General features: G+C 55.2%; 1 protein-coding gene and 1 long non-coding RNA gene across 6 annotated transcripts; one reads left to right on the forward strand and one right to left on the reverse strand.

Moving 5' to 3' along the window:
• Window positions 1-4: 4 nt before the first annotated feature.
• SLX4 (SLX4 structure-specific endonuclease subunit) lies at window positions 5-19,149 on the forward strand. 5 transcript variants are annotated; one of them, XM_070362547.1, is made up of 16 exons: window positions 5-113; window positions 2,031-2,168; window positions 2,492-3,100; window positions 4,497-4,718; window positions 6,475-6,664; window positions 7,501-7,713; window positions 8,140-8,348; window positions 8,460-8,776; window positions 9,287-9,521; window positions 9,893-9,981; window positions 10,822-10,968; window positions 11,823-11,992; window positions 12,811-15,020; window positions 16,584-16,686; window positions 17,247-17,663; window positions 18,116-19,149. In XM_070362547.1, the coding sequence occupies exons 3-16, from the start codon at window positions 2,755-2,757 to the stop codon at window positions 18,510-18,512; spliced, it is 5,265 nt and encodes a 1,754-aa protein (XP_070218648.1). In that variant the 5' UTR covers window positions 5-113; window positions 2,031-2,168; window positions 2,492-2,754; the 3' UTR covers window positions 18,513-19,149. The 5 variants fall into 5 exon arrangements, with proteins under 5 accessions (XP_070218648.1, XP_070218649.1, XP_070218646.1 ...); XM_070362548.1 differs by lacking the exon at window positions 5-113 and adding an exon at window positions 125-255; XM_070362545.1 differs by lacking the exon at window positions 5-113 and adding an exon at window positions 129-492.
• Window positions 6,679-7,616, reverse strand: LOC138985585 (uncharacterized). The gene is made up of 3 exons (XR_011462626.1): window positions 7,482-7,616; window positions 6,990-7,203; window positions 6,679-6,822 (listed from the first exon to the last, which is right to left on the reverse strand). It is a non-coding gene; the product is annotated as an uncharacterized lncRNA (long non-coding RNA).
• Window positions 19,150-19,831: the final 682 nt, after the last annotated feature.

Raw genomic sequence — 19,831 nt, forward strand, 5'->3', positions numbered from 1 at the left:
AGGATGGGACGCGAGCCTCCAGGATCCCTCTGCGCCCGCGCAGCCGCAATTATCCGCCGCGCATGCGCAGGGGCTTGGGTCGCCGTTGAGAAGGTCCTGCGGCCGCGCCAGAGGTAGGAGGAGTCGGGCTTTGGGGCCGGGAGTCTGCACCGGGGAAAGGAGGTCCTGCCGCCTCAGGCCTTTCTCGCTCTTCTGAGAGAAAAGAGCCTTTCTCGCCCGCCCCCAGCCGCGGTTAGAGGCAGGAGCCGGGCTTAGGTAGAGGGGGCCAGGGCTGTCTGAACGTAAGATGGGTGGGGGGATCCGGATACCCATGGGTCACGGCCCGGGCGTCCGACTGGCGATCGGAATTCGCCATCTGCCTTTGTAGCCACCAAAGTCCTTGGCAGCCCTTCCCCAGGTGGCAACCCGTGTGTCACCGGGTTAGGGGAGGCGGGGGGTCCGCCCCTCACCTGCCCATTCATTCTTTCCACGTCTGCAGTGAGCCCTGCCGCGGTAGGTACCAAGCTGGGTAGGCAGAGTCCCCGGGCCTCTGGGAGTTGCCGTCTCGTTCGGATCCGTTACTCCTTAGCAAATACCGATAGAGCGCCTATGGTAGATACACTGTTTTAGACTAATACCGGCAGAGATGTCGCGACTCAGGGCCGTGTGGAGGCTGGAGTTTGCTCCAGCTACCACGTCCAACAGTTTGCTTGGCTTGACGTTCCAGGCACTCAGACACGCATCTCTGCTTCTCTGTGCAGCCTTCGCTCCCACCACTTTCTCTGGTGCTCCCGATCGTACCAAACTCAACAGATTACCGTTAAGTCAGGCACCTTGTCAGTCAAAGAGAATACAAAATGAGTGCGTGCCCTCGTGAAGTTTTGAGCTTAGTAGGGGACACAAAACAAGCTACTGAATAAAAATATAAGAGCTAATGCCCTGGAACCACACTGCCTGGATTTGATCCCAGCCTGCCTCTTGAAAGGCTGTGTGAACTTGAGCCAGTTTCTCATTCTTGTGCTTGGTTCCTTGCTGTAAAGAAGGGGTGTCAATAGGTCCTACCTAGTAGAGTTGTTGTAAATATTAAACTAGTTAGACTTGTAAAGCACTTGGGATGGCTGCCTGCACAGTAAGCATTCAATAAATCTATTACATGTGATTATAACATGATAAACGCCACTGTGAAAACAGTGTGTGATGATAGAAGATAAATGGGAGTAGAGAGGATTCAATTAGATAAAGACTGAGAAAACAAGCTTCTCTAAGGAGATGGAAGATGAAAATGAGCCAGCCATGCAAAGTAGATTTTAGGTGTGTGTGTCTGCCCCACTCTGGAAAACTAGATGATTAATGGATTACCTGGACCGTGGAAACTGCCTTATGGTATCTGAAATGAACACTACCATGGGGTTATTCAGTTTTGATTTTCAAAACTCCACTAAACTGTGCCAGTATAAATAATCATGCCGGTAAGGCCCAGCCTTTGCACGTGGGCAGCATTCTGGTCACGTGAGTTAGGAGAGTTGCTGGGGTGAGAATAGAGAAAAGTGACCTTTTTCTGATTTGGAAAAATTGGTTCTGTCAATGAAGGATGAGCCTGCTGTATTCCTGTCTTTGATTTCTTCCTGAGAGTTCAAGTGCACATTCCCTCTTTCTCTCTCTTATATTGCTTGCTCATAGAGCCTCTGAGACCTGAAGGCCTTGGACCAGAGATCGTTTTTCTGGATTCAGGGACCATCTTGATTCTGTGGTGACCGCTCTTCATGGGATTCATTCCCCAGACTCTGGTTACTCTTCCAAGATGCATACATTTTTCTGCCCATGGAAAAACATGCTTTGACAAGTCTTTAGGTCCCTCTCCCCTGTTGCTTTGTGGTAACCTGTAGGATGATTAGTTTGTGTTAACCAGGCTATAGCTGAGTATTTGACAGGGGTATTGTTACCCTGAAGACTTTTCCCATACTCCACATGCTCTTGTACCTTCCTGGGAGAAATGACATAAAATGACAATATCTATCTAATTACACTTAAATGCTTTTGGTTTTTCTCAGGTGAAAACTTAAAGGGACCACATGTGCTTTATCACCATGGAGATCCTGGGGAATCACCTGAGCACCAGGGCCACATGTATTCTCTCTGGGAGGCGTCTACTGGACAACAGACCCTCTCAGATGTGAACTTTAATAAAGGTAAGCTTTCAGTGTGCTGAACAAAGGTTCAGTTTGAAGAAAGACACTTTAAAAAATTTATTTATTTATCTTTCTTGGCTGTGCTGGGTCCTCACCATTCTTGGACTTTCTCTAGTTGCAGTGAGCCGGAGCTGCTCTTCATTGCGGTGCATGGGCATCTCATTGTGGTGGCTTCTGTTATTCCAGAACACAGGCTCTGGGCTCACGGGCTTCAGTAGTCACCGCACGTGGGCTCAGTAGTTGTGGCCCACGGGCCAAGTTGCTCTGCAGCACGTGGGATCTTCCCAGACTGGGAATCAAACCCATGTCCTCTGCATTTGCAGGTGGATTCTTATCTACTGGACCACCGGGAAGTCCAAGAAAGACATTTGACATCATTATGGAGGGAGGGAACAGTACATCCTGCTCAACTGTGCAAACTCTCCAGGTACTACAGTGAGAAGCAGCGAGGAATCATAATGAAGCTTCCAGTGTGAATGAGGCCTGGCCAGGCTCACACTTGGGTTCACTCTCTCACCTGTGCGCATGCCCCCATATCGACCCTCACTTCTCCGAAGACCAGCCTGAAAGCCTTCAAACCCGTCAGATGATGGATGAGTCAGATGATGACTTTCAGGAACTCTGTGCCAGCTTTTTCCAAAGGGTGAAAAAGAATGGTCCCAAGGAAGTGTCAAAGGAAAAGAAGACACAAAAGGCCTCCAATGGCACCCATATAAGAAGCAAACCAAAAAGGACCAAACCAACGGCTTCTAAGAGCAAAACTCCGCAAGGCGCCGCTGAGAGGAAAACTTGCCCTGGCGGCCCGGTCCCGCGGACTCAAAAGCACAGGGCACCCAAGAGGCCAAAGACTGAACCAGCTCCCCCTGAAAACACCGAGGGAGGTGTACACACTTCTGCTGTACTCCAGGATAGCGCATGGAGCACCCAGACAGGTAACCAGTCAGAACCTCTGCCAGAGAGGACACCAGAGGTGATTTGCACCATTTTAAACCAAGGATCATAAAACTTTCTGAAAGCTAGTAAGTTTCTTTGGCTTCGCCGGCCATACAGTCTCTGTCCCAAATTACTTCTTAGACGATGTATAATTGAATGGGCTGTGTTCCAGCAAAACTTCATTTACAAAAATAGGCAGCCTGCCCAAGACCATAGTTTGCTGATTCTTGTTTTAAACAAAAGTCATTAAGAAAAAATTCATTACCCTTGTATGAATTCTCTACATGATATATTTGGGGCCATCTGCTCTTTCATTTTCCTGTCAACGTTTACATCATGCAGTTAACGTGAGTTTGTGTTTTTTTTTTTTTTTTCATGAACATAAAAATAATGCTACTTCTCTCATTTTCTTGGGTTCATTCCAAAGTGGGTAAGTTGCAATGGGTAAGCCAATTTGCTTAGGCTGCTGAGAAGGTAGAAGGCATATGCCATGTGGGTTTGAGTCCCAGGAGAATCTTCTTGTCCTTCCTATCTCTTCCAAACACCTTTTATTCTTTTCTGTTTATTTGTTTAAAGCAACTTGCTTACCCTGCTGCCCTGGTGTATTAAACCACATGCTTAACATACATTCTTCATGCAGAACTAAAAACCAGCCTTGCGTATATAATACAGCACAAGATCTTTGGACTCCTGAATTCTGTTTCTAAATTTTTCTCACCATCACTTCCTGATCTTAAATAATGTTTTTTACCTATGTGGTCAGCGTGACCTCCCCAGTGCAGTGGTGGTAAAGCCTTAGCTCACAGAGACTGTTGTAAGGCTTCATTAATGTTGCCAAAATGTTATTGGTCTTTCACGCGCCTTTGAGAGTATAGTGAAAGCTATGCTTGGTTTCCCCCAGAACACTGCACTGCTCCCCCCAAAAACACACCTGCGAGGGTGACATGCAGCATCGGGGGCTGCATGGATCCCCCCAGAGGTCATCTTCAGACACCAAGTTAAAGGAGAACTTCTGACATAGAAAGATATGTGTTTGTCATTAATAACTCTTTAGTAACAGCTTTATAGAGATACAATTCACATTCTATAAAATTGACCCCTTTCAAGTGGACGGTTCAGTGACTTTATTCACAGAGTTGTGCAGCCATCCCCACCACTTAATTTTAGAACATGTTTATCACCTCAGAAATGTGCCCCCTCCCATCACAGATACATATGGCAGGGGTATTTTTATCACCGCAAACAGTGAGGCTACCAAAAAACAATCAGTACTTTAGAGTTACACCTAATGTAGTCAGTAAAGGACCCCTTTGAAATCTGAGGTCTTTGGAACTAGAAGAACCTTCGGTTTCTCCTGCTAGAACTGACGCATGTGAATGTTCTCCTCCTTGCCAGAGGCCACCGTGGACAGCCTCTTGCAGCCACCTCCCTCCTGTCTGACTGCAACGGTGCCAAGTCCCTCCAAACCCAGGGCAGCAGAGCTGGTGCTCCAGCGAATGCAGCAGTTCAAGAGAGCAGACCCCGAGCGCTTAAAACATGCTTCCGAAGGCTGCTCGCTCGAGGCTGCACCTGAAGAAAATGTCCCGAAGGGCCCTCAAGATGTGATGGCGGCGAACGGTATGAAGGAAGCGCTGTCTTCCCAACAGGGATGATGTTGGGGGAAAGGGGTCAGGAAGGAGCCTGCCTTCTCAGCCAGGGGTGGGCCTTCTGCCCCATGCTCTGCCTTTGCCACTCTGGCCAGAGAAAAGAGGGTCCCCTGGGTCATTTCTCACTTAGCTTCTTTGAGAAGGTACCACTTCCTCTTTTTTCATTTTGACTTATTAGAAAAATTTTCTCATTCAAAAGAGTCAGAAAAATATATTACAATGAAATCTCTATGCCCTCAACCTAGATTTAACAAACAGTGGACATTCTGCCACACCTCTTTTGTCTCTATAAATGGACACTACTTCCGTACTGTCAGAAAGCAAGTCACAGACATCATGATGCTTCACGCCTAGACTCTCCTACATAACCACAATTCCATAAACACACGTGATTCCAGAACACTGCCTGCTGTCCAGTGCACATTCAGATTTCCCCGGCTGCCCCAAGGACCGCTTCTGTAGCGAACTCTTCCTGAACAGGGATTCGTCACACGCTGCTTATAGCCGTGGCTCAGTAGTCTCTCTGGTCTAGACTCTATAACAGTCTCTTATCTTGTCCTTGTTTTTTGTGATACTGACTTCTTAAAAAATCCAGGACAATTGTCTTTTAAAACTCCCCACTTTCTGGATTTGCTGGTTTCTGCCTCATGTCATGTAACCCCTTCCTGCAGGGAAGTGCCATATGCTGCATGTTGTACCACCCCAGGAGGCTCGTACTGTCCGTGGTGCTTTATCCCCTAAACAGCAGGAATCCTCATCCCTGGTGAAAATACACAAAAGGAAAAGAAATAGGAAGAAAGTATTGACAGAGCTACAGCCAGTAAATCTGTAGTTTCCCAGTATTTACTTGCAGGTTTCACCTCAGGACTACTGAGCCTTCTTGGGCCACCCCAAAGGCCCACGCAGGTGACGCAGTGATGTGGCATCAGTCCTTGGTCCACAGGGCACCAAGGGGTGCAGAGGGGTCACTCAGCCAGTGCATGAGCCCAGCCCCTGCCCTGCATGTGACTGAGTTGTTTCCATCAGTCTTCACATCATAGCCAGTAATCATCAGGAGAGATAAACCATTGCTTTGTTTAAAAAAGTACTGGACCAAAATGAAGTATGGTGCTTTTCTGGCTCTGTTCTCAGGGCACATCCCGTGTGGGTGCCAAGGGCCTGCTCCAGCAACATCAGGTATAACAGGGCCACAACAGTGGGCACGGCTGCCTTGGGCACCATCCCAAGATTAGAATCAGTCCATCCTCTGGTCTGATGCCAAGAAAAACCAAGAGCAGCATTCGACTCTGACCTGGAAGGGCAAGAAAAAGTCAGAGCCGTAGGAGAGGTTGAGCTTTAAAGAGGAAAGCTAGGATTCATTGGAGTAGGAGCCTTACAATCCTGGGATGCCCAGGGTTGCCACTTTAGCAGAAATGGGAAACAAAAGGCAAGTTCTTCAGGGCTCTGATGCTCAGAGAGTGGTCCTGGACCAGCCACAGCGGCCTCACCTGGAAGTTGGCCAAAATGCAGAGTCTCAGGCTCCACCTAGCCCCCCAGAGTGCCAGCCTCCTGACCTGCACTTTAACGAGCTTCCTGGGGGTCCTTGCACCTGTTAAAAGTTTAGGGAGTACCCTGCTTGGTGTCCGGTCTCCCCGGGCTGGGTCTGGGCTCCTCACGCCCCACCCAGTGTCCTTGCTCCGCGAGGTCCAAGGACGAGCTGGTCCTCATGGGTCCTTGTGTCTCCGCAGGGTATGGGCGCCCTGTCCCCACCACAGAAAGCGACACTGCAGTGGCCTTGGCCCTCCAGCAGGAGCTTGGGCAGGAACAGGCATCCACACCCGACGACAGCCTGGAGGAGACGGGGTTATTCTTTTGCCAGATCTGTCAGAAGAACCTCTCAGCCATGAATGTGACACGGAGGCAGCAGCACGTGAACCGGTAGGAGCAGCTCCGCCGTCACCTGTCTGTGCTCACCTCGCCCATAGGTGTGACCAGCTTCAAGGCTCCTGTGGAATCTCCAGGGCTCCAGGGGGGGTCTTGAGATTAGTACTTCAGTATCAGGGTTGGTCCAGCCTTGCTTTTTTTTTTTTAAACAGCTTGAGAGAGAATTTGTGTAGCATACAATTCAGGCATTTAAAGTGAACAGTGCAATCGGGTTTACTTAGCACATTCAGAGTTGTGCAGCCGTCACCACGGTTAGCCCCAGACCCATGAAGCAGGCGCCCCATCTCCCTCTGTTCCTCAGCCCCTGGCAGCCACTCACCTGCCTTCTGTCTCTGGAGACTTGCCTGTTCCAGACATAAGTGGACTCACAGCCTGCGGCCTTTCGTGTCTGGCTTCTTTCACTTGCCATCCACGCTGCGCTGTCTCCGTGCTTCCCTCCTTTTTATGGTTTGATGATATTCTACTGTGTGGATGGACCACATCTTGTTCATCCATTCATCCACTGATGGACATCTGTCTCCACCTTTTGGGTTCTGTGAATAGAGCTACTGTGAACACACTTTTCATGTATTTGCTTGAGTATCTATTTTCGGTTGCTGGGTCATATGCTGATTCTAGTGACTCTGTGTTTAATATATCCTTGCTTTCCTCAGGCACCTTTGCTCACAGAAACCTAAATGCAGTGTCTGGAGGCTGACTGCAGGCTGTGGGGAGGGACCAGCTTGTGGGGGCAGCAAGCCTTGGCCCACAGCACGACCATGCTGACCTGAGCCCTGTCTGCAATCACGTGGCCAGGGAAGGGTGATCCCACCTTTGCCGTCTTCTTCCAGGTGCTTGGATGAGGCTGAAAAGGCGCTGAGTTTCCCCACGCCTCTGATCCCTGAGTGCCCCATCTGCGGCAAGCCATTCCTCACCCTGAAGAGCAGAATCAGTCACCTGAAACAGTGTGCGGTGAAGATGGAGGTCGGCCCGCAGCTCCTGCTCCAGGCTGTGCGCCTGCAGGGGGCTCAGCCCGTGGGCGCCTCGGGCACTCCAGCACCCAGGTAAGTCAAAGGAAGAGGAAGAGAGATCAAAGTATGTTGATTTTTTTTAAAAAAAGAAAAAGGCCTTTTGTAGTGGTGGAGGACAACAGAGCGCTGATTCTGGAGATGAAACAGTTCAGAAGGAAACTGGGCACAGTCTCCACAGGGACCGGGAGGGGACAGCGCTCCGTCCTCAGAGGCTCTTGAACCGACCAGCTGGCATGGACTGGTTTCCACGAGTCCTTCGTGAGATCCTCCTGTCCCTAACAGTTTGAGCACACAAAGTGCTGATTCTTCTGTATGTTGAATCCATGTTTACCCCTTTCCTCTCACTCCCCCCCACAGAGGAGAAGGGGTCCAGCCCTCCCGGGATGAGTGGGGACCCTCAGAGCAGGAACTGCTCACCCCTCTAGCCTCACTCACCTTTCGGTCTGGCTGCCATTTAAGCCTCAGCGATGGAGCTGGCTGTCTGAAGCGGAAGGGAGCCACCACCAAGAAGGAGCCTCGGAAGAGGCGGAAGGTCACTGAGCCCGAGGAGCCCTCCGAGGACCTGCTGGTGGCCACAGCTCTGTCCCGCTCGGAGACGGAGCAGAAGGCGGTGCCGGCAGCGCTCAGGCTGGGGAACACTTTTGCAGAGAGGACAAGGCTAGGAGCAGGTGCGGCAGCTGAGTGGGGTGCTGAGAAGCCTGGCTGCAGGCAGCTGCCGAAGCTTCCCCTGGGGTCCCCAGTGGGAGGAGGACTCTATGCTGCTTCTGTTTTTTCTCCAGAGAAGAAGACCCGCAAGAAGAAAGCCCCCACGACCCCACCACAGCTGTTAGTCCAGGACGCAGAGACCACGGGCCGGCAAATAGAGGACCGCGTGGCCCAGCTCCTGTCGGAGGAGGTGGAGCCGTCCAGCACGCCGCCGCTCCCCACCAGCAAGATTCTAGAGGAAGAGCTGGCCAGGGGCAGCTGGGCCCTGCGACCGCCCGGGGGGGCGCAGAACCTGCTGTGGGAGGCCAGTGCCCTGACCGGGGCTGGGGCCCTGGAGTCCTTCTACACGGCCAGCCTGGTGCCTCCCCTGGTGCCGCAGTGGCCCGCCAAGGTGTGCTCCCTTCCAGTGGGGCAGGTGGGCTCAGGGGGAGAGGGTGGAGGCTCCGGCTGCGGCACCAAGCGTGGAGGGGAGGAAACCGAGGACCGTGGTGTGGAGTCTATTGTGTTGTCTTTGCAACAACCAGACGGTTCACACAGTAGGAACAGGGAGGCCCACAGGTTTCCAAATGTGTTAAGATTCTGGAGAGTTCAGAATGCAGGGTCCCAGGTCCAACCCTGGACTGGTATAATCTGCCTATGATGGGACCCAGGAACAAGACAGGCCTGTGTACAGGTGTGGAATCGGCACTCACCTGCTTGAAGCAATTTAGATGCCACTAGGAGGGCGGGGGCCCCTTTTGTGGATGCGAAGGCCCCAGGCGTGGCCCCTGCCAAGACAGGTGCCTGCTGACAGGGATAACGGCTACAAGCTTCCCAAGTGGCTCTGGCTGGGGCTCGCTCCCCAAGGACCCTCAAGGTGGTGGAGGCCACATGCTCACTCTGGCTCACCTACTTCTTTCAGGGTCTCACACAGGAGCCCACGCGGCTGCCACAGCCACTCAAGCCGCCAGAACTGAGTGTGGGAACACCCCCTTCTGCCCCCCGCACCCACCCCGTGGGCCACAGCCTCCGGAGCCCAGCACCCTCTGCCAGCCAGAGGGAGCGCCAAGCGCTGCAGGATCTGCTGGAGCTGGCGGGAGAGGGGTTGCCCGCCAGCCCGTGCAGCAGGGACCTGGCCGGCTCAGGAGGGGCTGCAGGTGAGACCCCGACCCTCAGGGCCTCCCTGCCCGGTCCCAGGGCTGCGATGGCCGCTTGGGTCCATAGGCCTGGTTCACCCTGTCTGGCGGGAGGAGGTGGTCTCTCTGGGTGCTTTCCTTTCTCCTCAAAGGTGAATGTGACTCAGGCGAGTCCGTCAGTTTTCCTCCAGTTTTGACTGAGGACAGAGCCTTCACCAGAGCAAGTGGTTGTGAGGGTTGATTTTGGCTTTCTCTCCCGAGTACAACTCTTGGGCAGGGGTGGCGGTGCAGGTGGCCTCTGGGCAGTTCGCCTCCCATGACGACGTCCTCGGGTCAGCTGGATGATGCTCTTTCCCAGGTGGTTGATGATTTTAACCTGCAAATCCTTTCAGGGATGGACTTGTCACTCGGTGGCCTTCCACTGACTGGGTTTGTCCTGCCAGCCAAGGAGAAGTACCCGGAGGAGGGCGGCCAGGCTTCGGTGAGCATGTCTGGTCCTGCTCGCAGCTCCGTGGTCATGGCTGCAATGCTTGTTGTATGTTCAGTGCGGCCGGCTCCCAGCCAGCCTCCAGGCCCCTGCAGAGCCCACGGGTGCCCCTTGACAGCCTCTGAGCTGAGCCAGGTTCTGTCCCTTCCGTTGTTGAACCCCAGGGGCACCTCAGTAGCCCGGCCCCAGGAGCCTACTCTGTCCTGGGGCCCAGGGAGCACCCTTGCTCTGTGAGGGTGCTTCATCCAGCCAACGGGACTGACCAACTGACTCGTGAAAGTCCTGGAGGCCTCCAGCTAACAGTTCATGTTCTGTACTGGTGATTTTCTGGGTTAGAAACTGGGTTTTCCTTAGAGAAGGTGTCATCCTGTGAGCACATTGGTATCAGCCAAGCGCTTGTCACCAAGTTCTCCCTGGGATGTCAGAGAAGGGACATGGACTCCTCCCAGCCGGCCCCACAACTGCTTGGGCTCAGGTCCCACCTGTCACATCCGGCTGGGCTGGTGGCTTCCTCACGGAGACCTAGCAGCTGCTGACGCTGCCACCGCGTCCTGGTGAGGCCGTCACCCATGCCTCTCCACGCCGGGCCTCCGTCTCCATGGAGACGGGTCTCCTTTCTAGGCCAGGGAATTGGGTGTGACAGAGAACTTGAGAAAGGACTGGGTCTTGCTCTTCCCTGTCTCTGAGGGCCTGAAGGTAACTTCAGGGTGGAGCCCGACGTTGGACCTTGTGAGGCAGGAGGCCCTGACTGGCTGCCTGCGCCCCGTTTGTTGGGCACCTGCACGGTTCGGGGGCCCACAGGTGGGAGTGGCCACTCTCCCCCTCTCCTTTCAGCTCGCCCTCGGTTTGCTGGTGGCCGACTTCAGTGCCATGGTCAACAACCCTCACCTGAGTGACATCCAGTTTCAGATAGACAGTGGGGAGGTGCTCTATGCCCACAAGTTTGTGCTCTACGCCCGATGCCCACTTCTCATGCAGCATGTAAGTGCGTGGCCAGGCGGCCTGCTCCCCCTTTGCTCTTTTCCCTCCTCCCTCCCCTCCCTCTCACCCCTCTTCCCCCCCACCCTCCCCTCTGTCCCCAGCCTCTCCCTCTGTCTTCTGCCCCTTTCCTCCCCACACCCCCACTCTCCACCCACTGCCTCTGACCTGTTCTTCCTCTGATGCCATCAAGGTTGCGCTTCCCTGGAGAAGACAGGTCTGAGTCAAGAAGTGCTATGAGGAGATAAGCTCAGGGTTGGGAAACATCAGATTCCTTGTTCCGTTGAATAAAAATCCTGTTTTCCCCAGAACTGTTTCCTTTTCCTCTGTTTACAGATCAGGAAAGTCTTATAATCACCTTCTGTTTTTTTCTGCCATGCCGTGTGGCTTGAAGAGTCTTAAATTCCCCAACCAGGGATTGAACCCTCGCCCTTGGCAGTGAGAGTGTGAAGTCCTAACCACTGGATCACCAGGGAAGTCCCTAACTGACCTCTTTAAGGCTGAGCTGCTATGACATTTCTGTGTTGTCACGTCTTGACTTGAACGTGTCATGGACTTGAACATGGTGTCACAGAATCCCGGAAACTGCTGTCAGTCTCGTCAGAGAGTTCTAGTGCCTTTGATAGGTTTGTCAACAGAGGACTAACTGGCTCCTTAAGCCTCTATCGCTGACTTGACTTTGGAAACAGACAAGTTTTGTGCCCTAACCTGCAGAATTCCTGGTCAGCTAAATGGAGCGACTCTGGCTAATGCCCATCCTAGGCCGAGATCCGAGGCGCCCAGACCTCCTGAGGCCTGTTTTGCCCCGGGTCACGGCTGTCCCATCAGTAACTCTTCCATGTGCATCTGTCCCTCAGATAAACAGTGAAGCCTTCCTGGCCGAAGAGGATGGTGACCTGAGGCGCCAGCGCGTGCTGCTGCGTGACGTCAGCGCCGAGGCCGCCCAGGCGTTCCTGCATTACCTCTATGCTGCCGACACCGTCCTGACTCCCCAGCTGGCCGCTGACCTGCGCTCTCTGGCCCAGAGGTCCGGGCTATTCTTTCCACTTACTTCTCGTTTTTTGACAGTAACCGACAGGGATTATCTGGTTGATGGCCCATGAGAGATCAGGGCTGAGTCCTTCCTGTACCTTTTAATCCCAAGTTTATGGCCAGTGGTGACCTTGAACAGGGTGTACTGACCAAGATTCTGGCCGCAGGGAACACTTGGAGGGGAGCCCAGTGGCTTTCACTCTCTGGGAGTAACGAGGGGGTGGTCTCAGCCCCCACCCCCAGCCCTGCCACCCTCGGTGGTTCCACCACCAGAGCTGCCCAACGGCCACCCCTCCAAGTCCCAGAAGGCTGACGTCAGCAGGATGCTTGCTCTAACGCCCCTGACACTGCAGCTGCCTGGTCTCTCCACCCCCGTGTCCTGCTTCCACCTCTGGGCTGGAACCTGGGGAGGGGCGGGCTTGGCCCCCGGCGTCTCCGAGGTGCCGATGAGATGGCAGAGCACCAGGCAGGCCGGCGCACGTGTCCGGGCTAACCCGAACTGGCCTGGGCGTCCCCGTGTGTGTGTCCCGGTGCTTTGGGTCCGGTCATAGAACCACCCAGCCCCGCGGTCCCCTCTCAGCCCACGCTCAGGCTGCACAGCGGGGCTAGCGGGCCCTCCCCAAACGCTGTTTCTAGAGCTGAGTGGCCTGGGGCATTGCTGGGCATGGACGTGGGCACTGTCTCTGCAGGGGAGTGGGGAAGGGCCAGGGAGAGTCATGGCCGTCCCGCCCGGGAGGACTCCTGCCCCAAGCCTCCTGAGCCAGGGCGCTGCCTCTGCGCAGGGGGTGGTGACGCATGGCTTTCCTGTTGCAGGTTTGGGGTGAGTGAGCTTGTTGACCTGTGCGAACAAGTGCCCTTTGTGATGGATGCAGAAGGTGGACAGGGAAAGGAGCAGGAAGACAACGCTGACGGCAGAGTGGAGACTTTCCGAGAGCTCCTGCACTTTGTGTGGCTGGGTGAGGGGGAGGGAGCAAAGGACCTGCTGATGCCTGAGGGCCACGAAGAAGACAGAGAAAAGGTCAACGAGGAGGAGATGGAAGAAATTTATGAATTCGCGGCTACTCAGCGAAAGCTGCTCCAGGGGGAGAAAGCTCCAGAGCCAGAGGGAGAAGCCGACCTGCTCGGGGAAGACGGTCCAGTTTTGGGGGAAATCCTCACAAGTGAACAGGATAAAGAACAGCCAGAAAATGCAGAGCAGGTGGAATCATCCGGGCAAGGAAGAGATGAGACCCCGGCCAAATGGGGAAACACGAGACAGTCCACACTCCTGCCCCCCAGCAACCGGGCTTTGAACGGGGGAGAGAAAGCAGAGGCCCCAGAGGGAGCACTGGCTCGTCCCTGCTCCTCCAGCCCCACCCAGGGCTGGGCAGAGAGGCAGGAAAGCGCCCCTCTGTGCTCAGCTGATGATGATAACATTCAACAGCCTTTTTCGTCACCTCAAGCTGGATACCCTGAACTCTCCCGGGTGACGAGCGATTGGGAAGAAGGAAACAGGACCATCCAAGAAAGGGAGGTAGAGGGCTTCCATCCCCCTGTCTACCAGCAGGCACCCCCCTCACGCTCACGCTTCTTCCCACCGCAGCCCCATCAAGGCCGGAGTCCTCGCCAGACACGTCCCCACCCTCGTTGCCCCAGTGACCTGTCCCCACCGATACCCCAGTTACAGGGCACAGCTTCCAGCATGGCCTCCCAGAACTCATCACCGAAGCCAAAGAGAGCCAGGCGCCTTCCCTTATCGTGTGAGGACCCAGGCCAGAAAGACAAGGAATGTAGTTCCACACTGGAACGCAGAGGTAAAGGGGTCCTGATCTTCTCAGAAAAATCTCCACCCATGGATCTAACCCGGTCAGGACCTGACCGCCGGAGCTCCAGGCCTGAGACCTCTTCCTGCAGTGTGAACAGAGAAGACGAGGTGATCCTGTTACTGGATTCAGATGAAGAGCTGGAGCTGGAGCAAACCAAAGCAAAGTCATTTCTGAACAGTCCCTTAGAAGACAAGAAAGTTCTGGAAGTCAGTGCCAAGTCCTCTGAACTGTTTTCCATCATCGACCTCGACGCGGAGCAGGAGCCTCCCCAAAGCCCACCAGGAAGCCGGGCCCGGCTGCCGCAGGAAGTGGAGGGGCGGCTGGGGGCCAGCACTGACGACAGCACCACAGACACCTCGTGGCTCGTGCCCGCCACCCCGCTGGCCAGCAGGAGCTGCGACTGCTCCTCACAGACCCAGATCACAGGCCTCGGGGCCAGGCCACCAGCAGACCCGCTGGCCACGCCCAAGCCCAGGGCCCTGTTAGAGAACAGGGACGAACCCGAAGCCACGAGTAAGTTTTCCGTCATTGTACCCCAGACGTCGTCCCCACACCTGGGCCCCGCCGCTCCTGGAGGCTCTGACGGGAGAAGGCAGGCCTGCAGCAGCCCATCCAGCCCCCGCCGCAGATGCCGCCCATGTGCTTCTCCTCTGGCTCCCCGGCCCATCTTAGGAGGCCTCGCCAACCTCCCTGGGCAGCTCCCGAGGTGCCTGCCTCCTGCCCGGAGCCCGGTGGCTCAGGCTCCCGTGAGTGAAGTGGTGGAGGTGGAGGACAGTGAGGACGAGCAGGAGGCAGCCTCCCAACAGGCGAGTAGCAGCCCCCTGCTGGACGGCGACCCCCCGATTCCAGCCGAGGACTGGTGCTGGCACATGGAGCCCCTCTCACCGATCCCCATTGACCACCTGAACCTCGAGCGGACAGGCCCCTTGAGCACCAGCAGCCCCAGCAGCAGGGCAGAGGGCGCCCCAGACAGCAGGGACTGCCGCTCCCCGGCACTGCTGGGCACCACCCCCATCCGAGGGAGCTACACTGGCCGGAGGAAGTCTCAAGAGAAGTCCTCTGGGGCCGGCTCCCCTAGGAGCCACCGGCAGAGCTTTCTGAACTCAGCTCTGTGGGATGACTGGAACGAAGAAGATCAGAGGTCCTCAGAGGCTCCTCCTCTGCCCCAGACGCCACGCACAGATGGAGCCCAGAGGACACACAAGTTACAGACACCACGTGAGTATTAGGAGGGTGTTTGTCTCTGTTTCAACACTAAGGGGCATGAAGAGTCATAATGACAGCGAGGGGCGGCCAGCCCTCCCCTTGCCTGCCTGACCTCCATGGTTAGGGAGGAAAGGCCTGCTGTCAAAACACACACTTGTTAAGCTAGTAAGTGGGGGAGTCCTAAAGCTGCCTGGATCCTGCGCTCACCTGGGCACCTGCGCTCACCCCTGTCTGTGGCCCCACTCCAGAAGACCTCACCAGCTCTTCAGGGAGACTGTGACAAGCCTCTCAGGTTTATCTTAAGAGCAGACACATGTGGCTCCTCAAATAGTCAAACAGTTGCCATAAGCACCAGGTCACTGCACTCCAACGTTCAAAGACTTGAGATCGGGACTCAAACACATCCTGCACACTCATGTTCACAGCAGCACTATTCACAACAGCCAAAGAGTAGGAACAGTGCAAGTGTCCATGAGCTGATAAGTGAATAAAAGGCGGTCCATCCCGACAGTGGAGTCTTCCTCAGCCATACAGAGCTCTGACACAGGCTACAACATGGACGAACCGTGAAAACACGGTGCTCAGGGAGAGAAGCCAGACACAAAAGGCCACGCCGTATGACTCCACTTACATGAACTGCCCCGATGGACAGGTCCACAGAGACCGAAAGTAGATGAGTGATCGCCAGGGGCAGTGGGGGCGGAGAAAGGGGACAGACCGGCATGGAGCTTGCTCTGGGGAATGAAATGTTTTAGAACAAGAAAGAGATGGGGACTGCACAACACTGTGAACGGTCTGAGTGCTGCTGAAAGGTTCATGTGAAAAGCTACGTGACTTTCATCTCAAGACTAGGCCAGGTTCCGCCCCGGAGCTGCTGCTTCAGGAGATCTGGGCTGTGACCAAGAATTTGTATTTCTAACAGGTGCCCAGGTGGCGTGTGAGAACCACTTCGGGAGACTTGAGACCAGGGTGTGTTAGAATCTGAGGGGAGATTCACGGGGGTGACAGACTCTCTGAAGTTATATAAAGAACCTTGTGCATTTTTCAGGAGACAGAGCCTGTTGTTTTCATTGGTGTCTCAAAGGGCTCCATGCTCATAAAAAGGATAAGAACCGAAGTCCAGATGTACCTAAATTGTCCCTAAGTTGTCTTTTAAATATTGATTTAAAAAAAACAACACAGCATTACTAAGATGTTATTTGCATACCATAAAATTCACCCTTTCAAATGTACAATTCAGTACTTTTAATACAATATTCTACAACTGTCCGATTTCCAGGATCACCTGAAAATAAATCCTGTCCCCATAAGCAGTCACCCCACTGCCCCTTCAGCCCAACCCCTGGCCCCCACTTACCCGCCTTTGAGCCCCTAGCAGCGTCAGCACCGCGGAGCCCTGGCCTTCCCTGGGTGCCATGTGATGCTTCTTGATGGAAAGACAGGATGCCAGAGTCAAGTGGGGAAGGGTGGACATCACCACTCTCCCAGAGCGAGGGCAGCTCGAGCAAAGTGGGTGACACTTCTAGAGTCAGAAGAGGCCCTCCTACTGAAACGTGTTTCTTTTGTTCTGTCCAGAAGGTGCTGATCGGAAGAAGAACTTGCCCCCAAAAGTGCCCATAACCCCAATGCCAAGGTACTCTATCATGGAGACTCCAGTGCTGAAGAAAGAGCTGGACAGGTCGGTGTCCTTCTGGAAAGCTTGTTCCGAGCAGACCCTCCCCCCAGTGTGTGTCCAGGCTCAGCTAAGTGGGGAACGAGGGTCTGCTGTGGGGGTCCGCTCTGGGCTCTAGTGGCAGGAGCCTCTGGTTGGTGGGGACTGTGCTTGACTCCTGGCTCTTCACCTACTGTTCCCCATGTGACTCAGGGCTGAGAAACATGCTCCTCCAGGTCACCCACTGGGGACAGGCCTCCACGTGCCACGTGGGTGGGAATGGGACTCTTGCCTTAACGGTCTGAGGATGGGGACCCGGTTTTTTAAAAGAACATCACAATTATCACATTCCAGTGAATTCCACTGTTCACCCTGGGCCCCAGGGAGGTCCTTGCTACCCTACCACTCACAACTCAGAGTGTGGTCCTTCTGGAATATTCCTGAGTCTGCTCTGTGGGTATTCAGGATGGATACTGAGCTCTGAATGCTTATGAGTCAGGCATTTAAGATTCAAGTACACAAAGCCACCAGTTTAATTTGTTGTTAACTGTTTGCTCTTTCTGAAGTGCACTTGTTTCCCCATTCAGGTTTGGGGTCCGCCCTCTGCCCAAACGCCAGATGGTCCTGAAACTGAAGGAGATATTCCAGTACACTCACCAGACTCTGGAGTCAGACTCCGAGGACGAGGGCCAGTCCTCACAGCTGCCCTTGGAGGCTCCCTGCAGCCAGACCTACACCACCCAGACCTCTAAGGCTTCAAGGGCAGCTGGCCACACCCAGCTGGAGGCTCCTCCTGGCCGTGTTCCCCAGAGGTCAAAGGGACCTGCCAAGACCAAGGGCCCCCAACATCACAAGCAGCAGCCTGGTGGCAGCATCTCTGCCCTGAGCATGTCACCAGCCAAGGAGGAGCCTTTGGACCCTGGTGGGGACGCCCAGCTCCCGGCCTCGCAGGAGTCCACGGCCACCTCTGTGGACAGCGGGGACAGCTGCTGCAGCTCACAGAGGTAACCGCGTGAGAACACAGCCAGTGTTCGTAAGCCCTCTGACCCTGAGCCTTGAGAGCTGGCATAAGCGAGGCTTGACGGCCGACACTCAGAAATCCCAGTGGCCTTCTGGCTTTGGACGACAGGAGACTGCGGTGGGGTTAAAGGTCAACCCCCTGGGCCTCCCAGGCAGACCTCTGGGGCTCCCACACGCTCGCCCACAGGTGGGGCCAGCCTAGTGCGGCTGCCCTCGGCATGAGATCCGGGCTGAGGGTGTGGTCCCGCTCAGGCCAGCAGTTACAGTGCCAAGGACATAGCCTGGGGCTTCCTGCCGCCCCAGGGTCGTCCCTGCCACATGCCAGGCTCGCAGGGGATGCAGGCACACACACTCCTGCCCGCAGAGAGGCTCCTGGTCGTGGGGTGGAGGTGGAAAGAAGGGGTGTTGCAAGGTGTTACTGTCTGGTGCTTTTCAGCTCATCCTGTGAGTTTGGAGCAGCCTTGGAGTCTGTGGGAGAAGAGGCGGGCGAGGAGGCGATCAGCGCCTCTCAGGCAGCTGTCCGGGCAGCGGCCACAGAGGAGGCTGTGCAGCGTTATATCCGCTCCCAGCCGGCCCTCTACCGCAAGGTCCTGCTATACCAGCCCCTCGAGCTGGCGCAGCTGCAGGCTGAGCTGAAGCAGCAGGGCATCCACGTGGCCTCGGGGAAGCTGCTGGACTTCCTGGACACTCAGTGCATCACCTTCACCACGGCCGCCACCCGCAAGGAGAAGCTTGCAGCCCGCGGCAAGAGACGGCAGCCCGCGGGCAAGAAGAGGGGCAGAGCCCGCAGGCCCGCCCCTCCCTCCCCAGCCCCGGCCGTCAGCAGCCTGTGAGGGCCTACGGCCCCTGTCCATCCACAGGCCAGGCCCCCACGGTGCTTCCGGGTCTTCTGACCACACTCTCCCTCTATGAGTGACTGCTCTGGAACAGCCTGCTTTCAATATCCTGGAATATCCTCAGAGTGGTCTGCTGGATTTAGGGCCCAGCCGCCCCCATTGGTGCCCACTGTTTGTCTCCATGTGTGTCAGGAGGGGTGATGGGCAACTGCCAGCTACCAGGGTGAGGCCTGAGTCGGGCGTGTCTTCCCCTCTGTCCACCAGTTACAGGTGTCCGTGTCCTGAGACAGGCGGCAGGTTGAGCCTGCCCCTGCCGTCTTCCTTCTCAGTCCTTGGGCCTCCACCAGCAGATCGACTGTCCACAGGCTCCAGGTGCTCCAGGTGCTATCCTGCCCAGACACCTGTCATTGTCACCAGCAGTCTCCAAACTGAACAGTCCCGAAGGCCAGCACAGCGTGTGAGCCCCCAAATAAACAGTTCTTTGTTACCTGGTTTTGCCAGTACGTGTGGTAGCTGTGGAACACAGGTGAGGGCCAAAAAAGAAGAAAAGTTTGGTCTCTACGTCCTTGTGAATGTCTCGTCTGTTTCAAGTACAGTGCAGTTCATTTTATATGATGTGCAATAAAAACATAAAGGCTTTACTGAAAGCTTCTAGACGCCACACTCCAGTAACGGGCTGTGGGAGGGGGGCCCCAGCACCCCCACACGTTGTCTGCATCTCTGGGGCACCCAGGCCTGCTGGTTATTACTAATAGAGGTTTGTTCCCTCACGCACACGCTGCCCACCCACACGCCCTCAGTCAAGAGTCCTCAGCAGGCTCTGAGCTCTGCCCTCTATGCTCCCCCGCTGGTTTGTTAACTGCAGGCTCGGGCCACCCACCTGCAGGGTCCGTCCCCCTGGGTCAGAATCTGCATTTTAACAGGGTGAGTTTGTGAAGCTTGCTCTGGCCCAAGTGCTGGGCCCTGTGGAGAAGTGGGAACAGGCCGGCACCTCTGGTCACCTCCACCTCTGGTGGAGGCTGTGAGGGTCAGTGCTTGGGGGGCCCAAAGGGACAGCTTCCCGGAAGAGGGGTTTGTGAGCTGGGCCTCAGCGGCCTGCAGCGTTTGGGGAGGTGAAATGGGGCTTCCTGAACATGTGTTGTGTGTCCTAATCCGTGACCAGGCAGAGGAGGACCCGGCCTTCCCCATGTCTGCTGCTTGGGGGCGGGCGACAGGAGAGAAGCCGGGGCTCAGATCCCCGCTTGATCAGACCGAAGAAGCTACCATGTGTTTCCTGGATGAAGGGCTTGAGGCCTCCTCCCCTGTGGGCTGTGTTA

Source organism: Bos mutus, chromosome 25 (genome assembly GCF_027580195.1).
Source record: "Bos mutus isolate GX-2022 chromosome 25, NWIPB_WYAK_1.1, whole genome shotgun sequence".
Classification (NCBI taxonomy): Eukaryota; Metazoa; Chordata; class Mammalia; order Artiodactyla; family Bovidae; genus Bos; species Bos mutus.

What these genes read in the sequence shown, in the direction of transcription:
- SLX4 (XM_070362547.1), top strand. Translation starts at nt 2,755, where the DNA reads ATGATGGATGAGTCAGATGATGACTTTCAGGAACTCTGTGCCAGCTTT. An exon ending in AGGAGGGCGGCCAGGCTTCG is followed by an intron (nt 9,982 to 10,821) that starts GTGAGCATGTCT and finishes CTCTCCTTTCAG; the next exon opens with CTCGCCCTCGGTTTGCTGGT. An exon ending in GCCCACTTCTCATGCAGCAT is followed by an intron (nt 10,969 to 11,822) that starts GTAAGTGCGTGG and finishes TCTGTCCCTCAG; the next exon opens with ATAAACAGTGAAGCCTTCCT.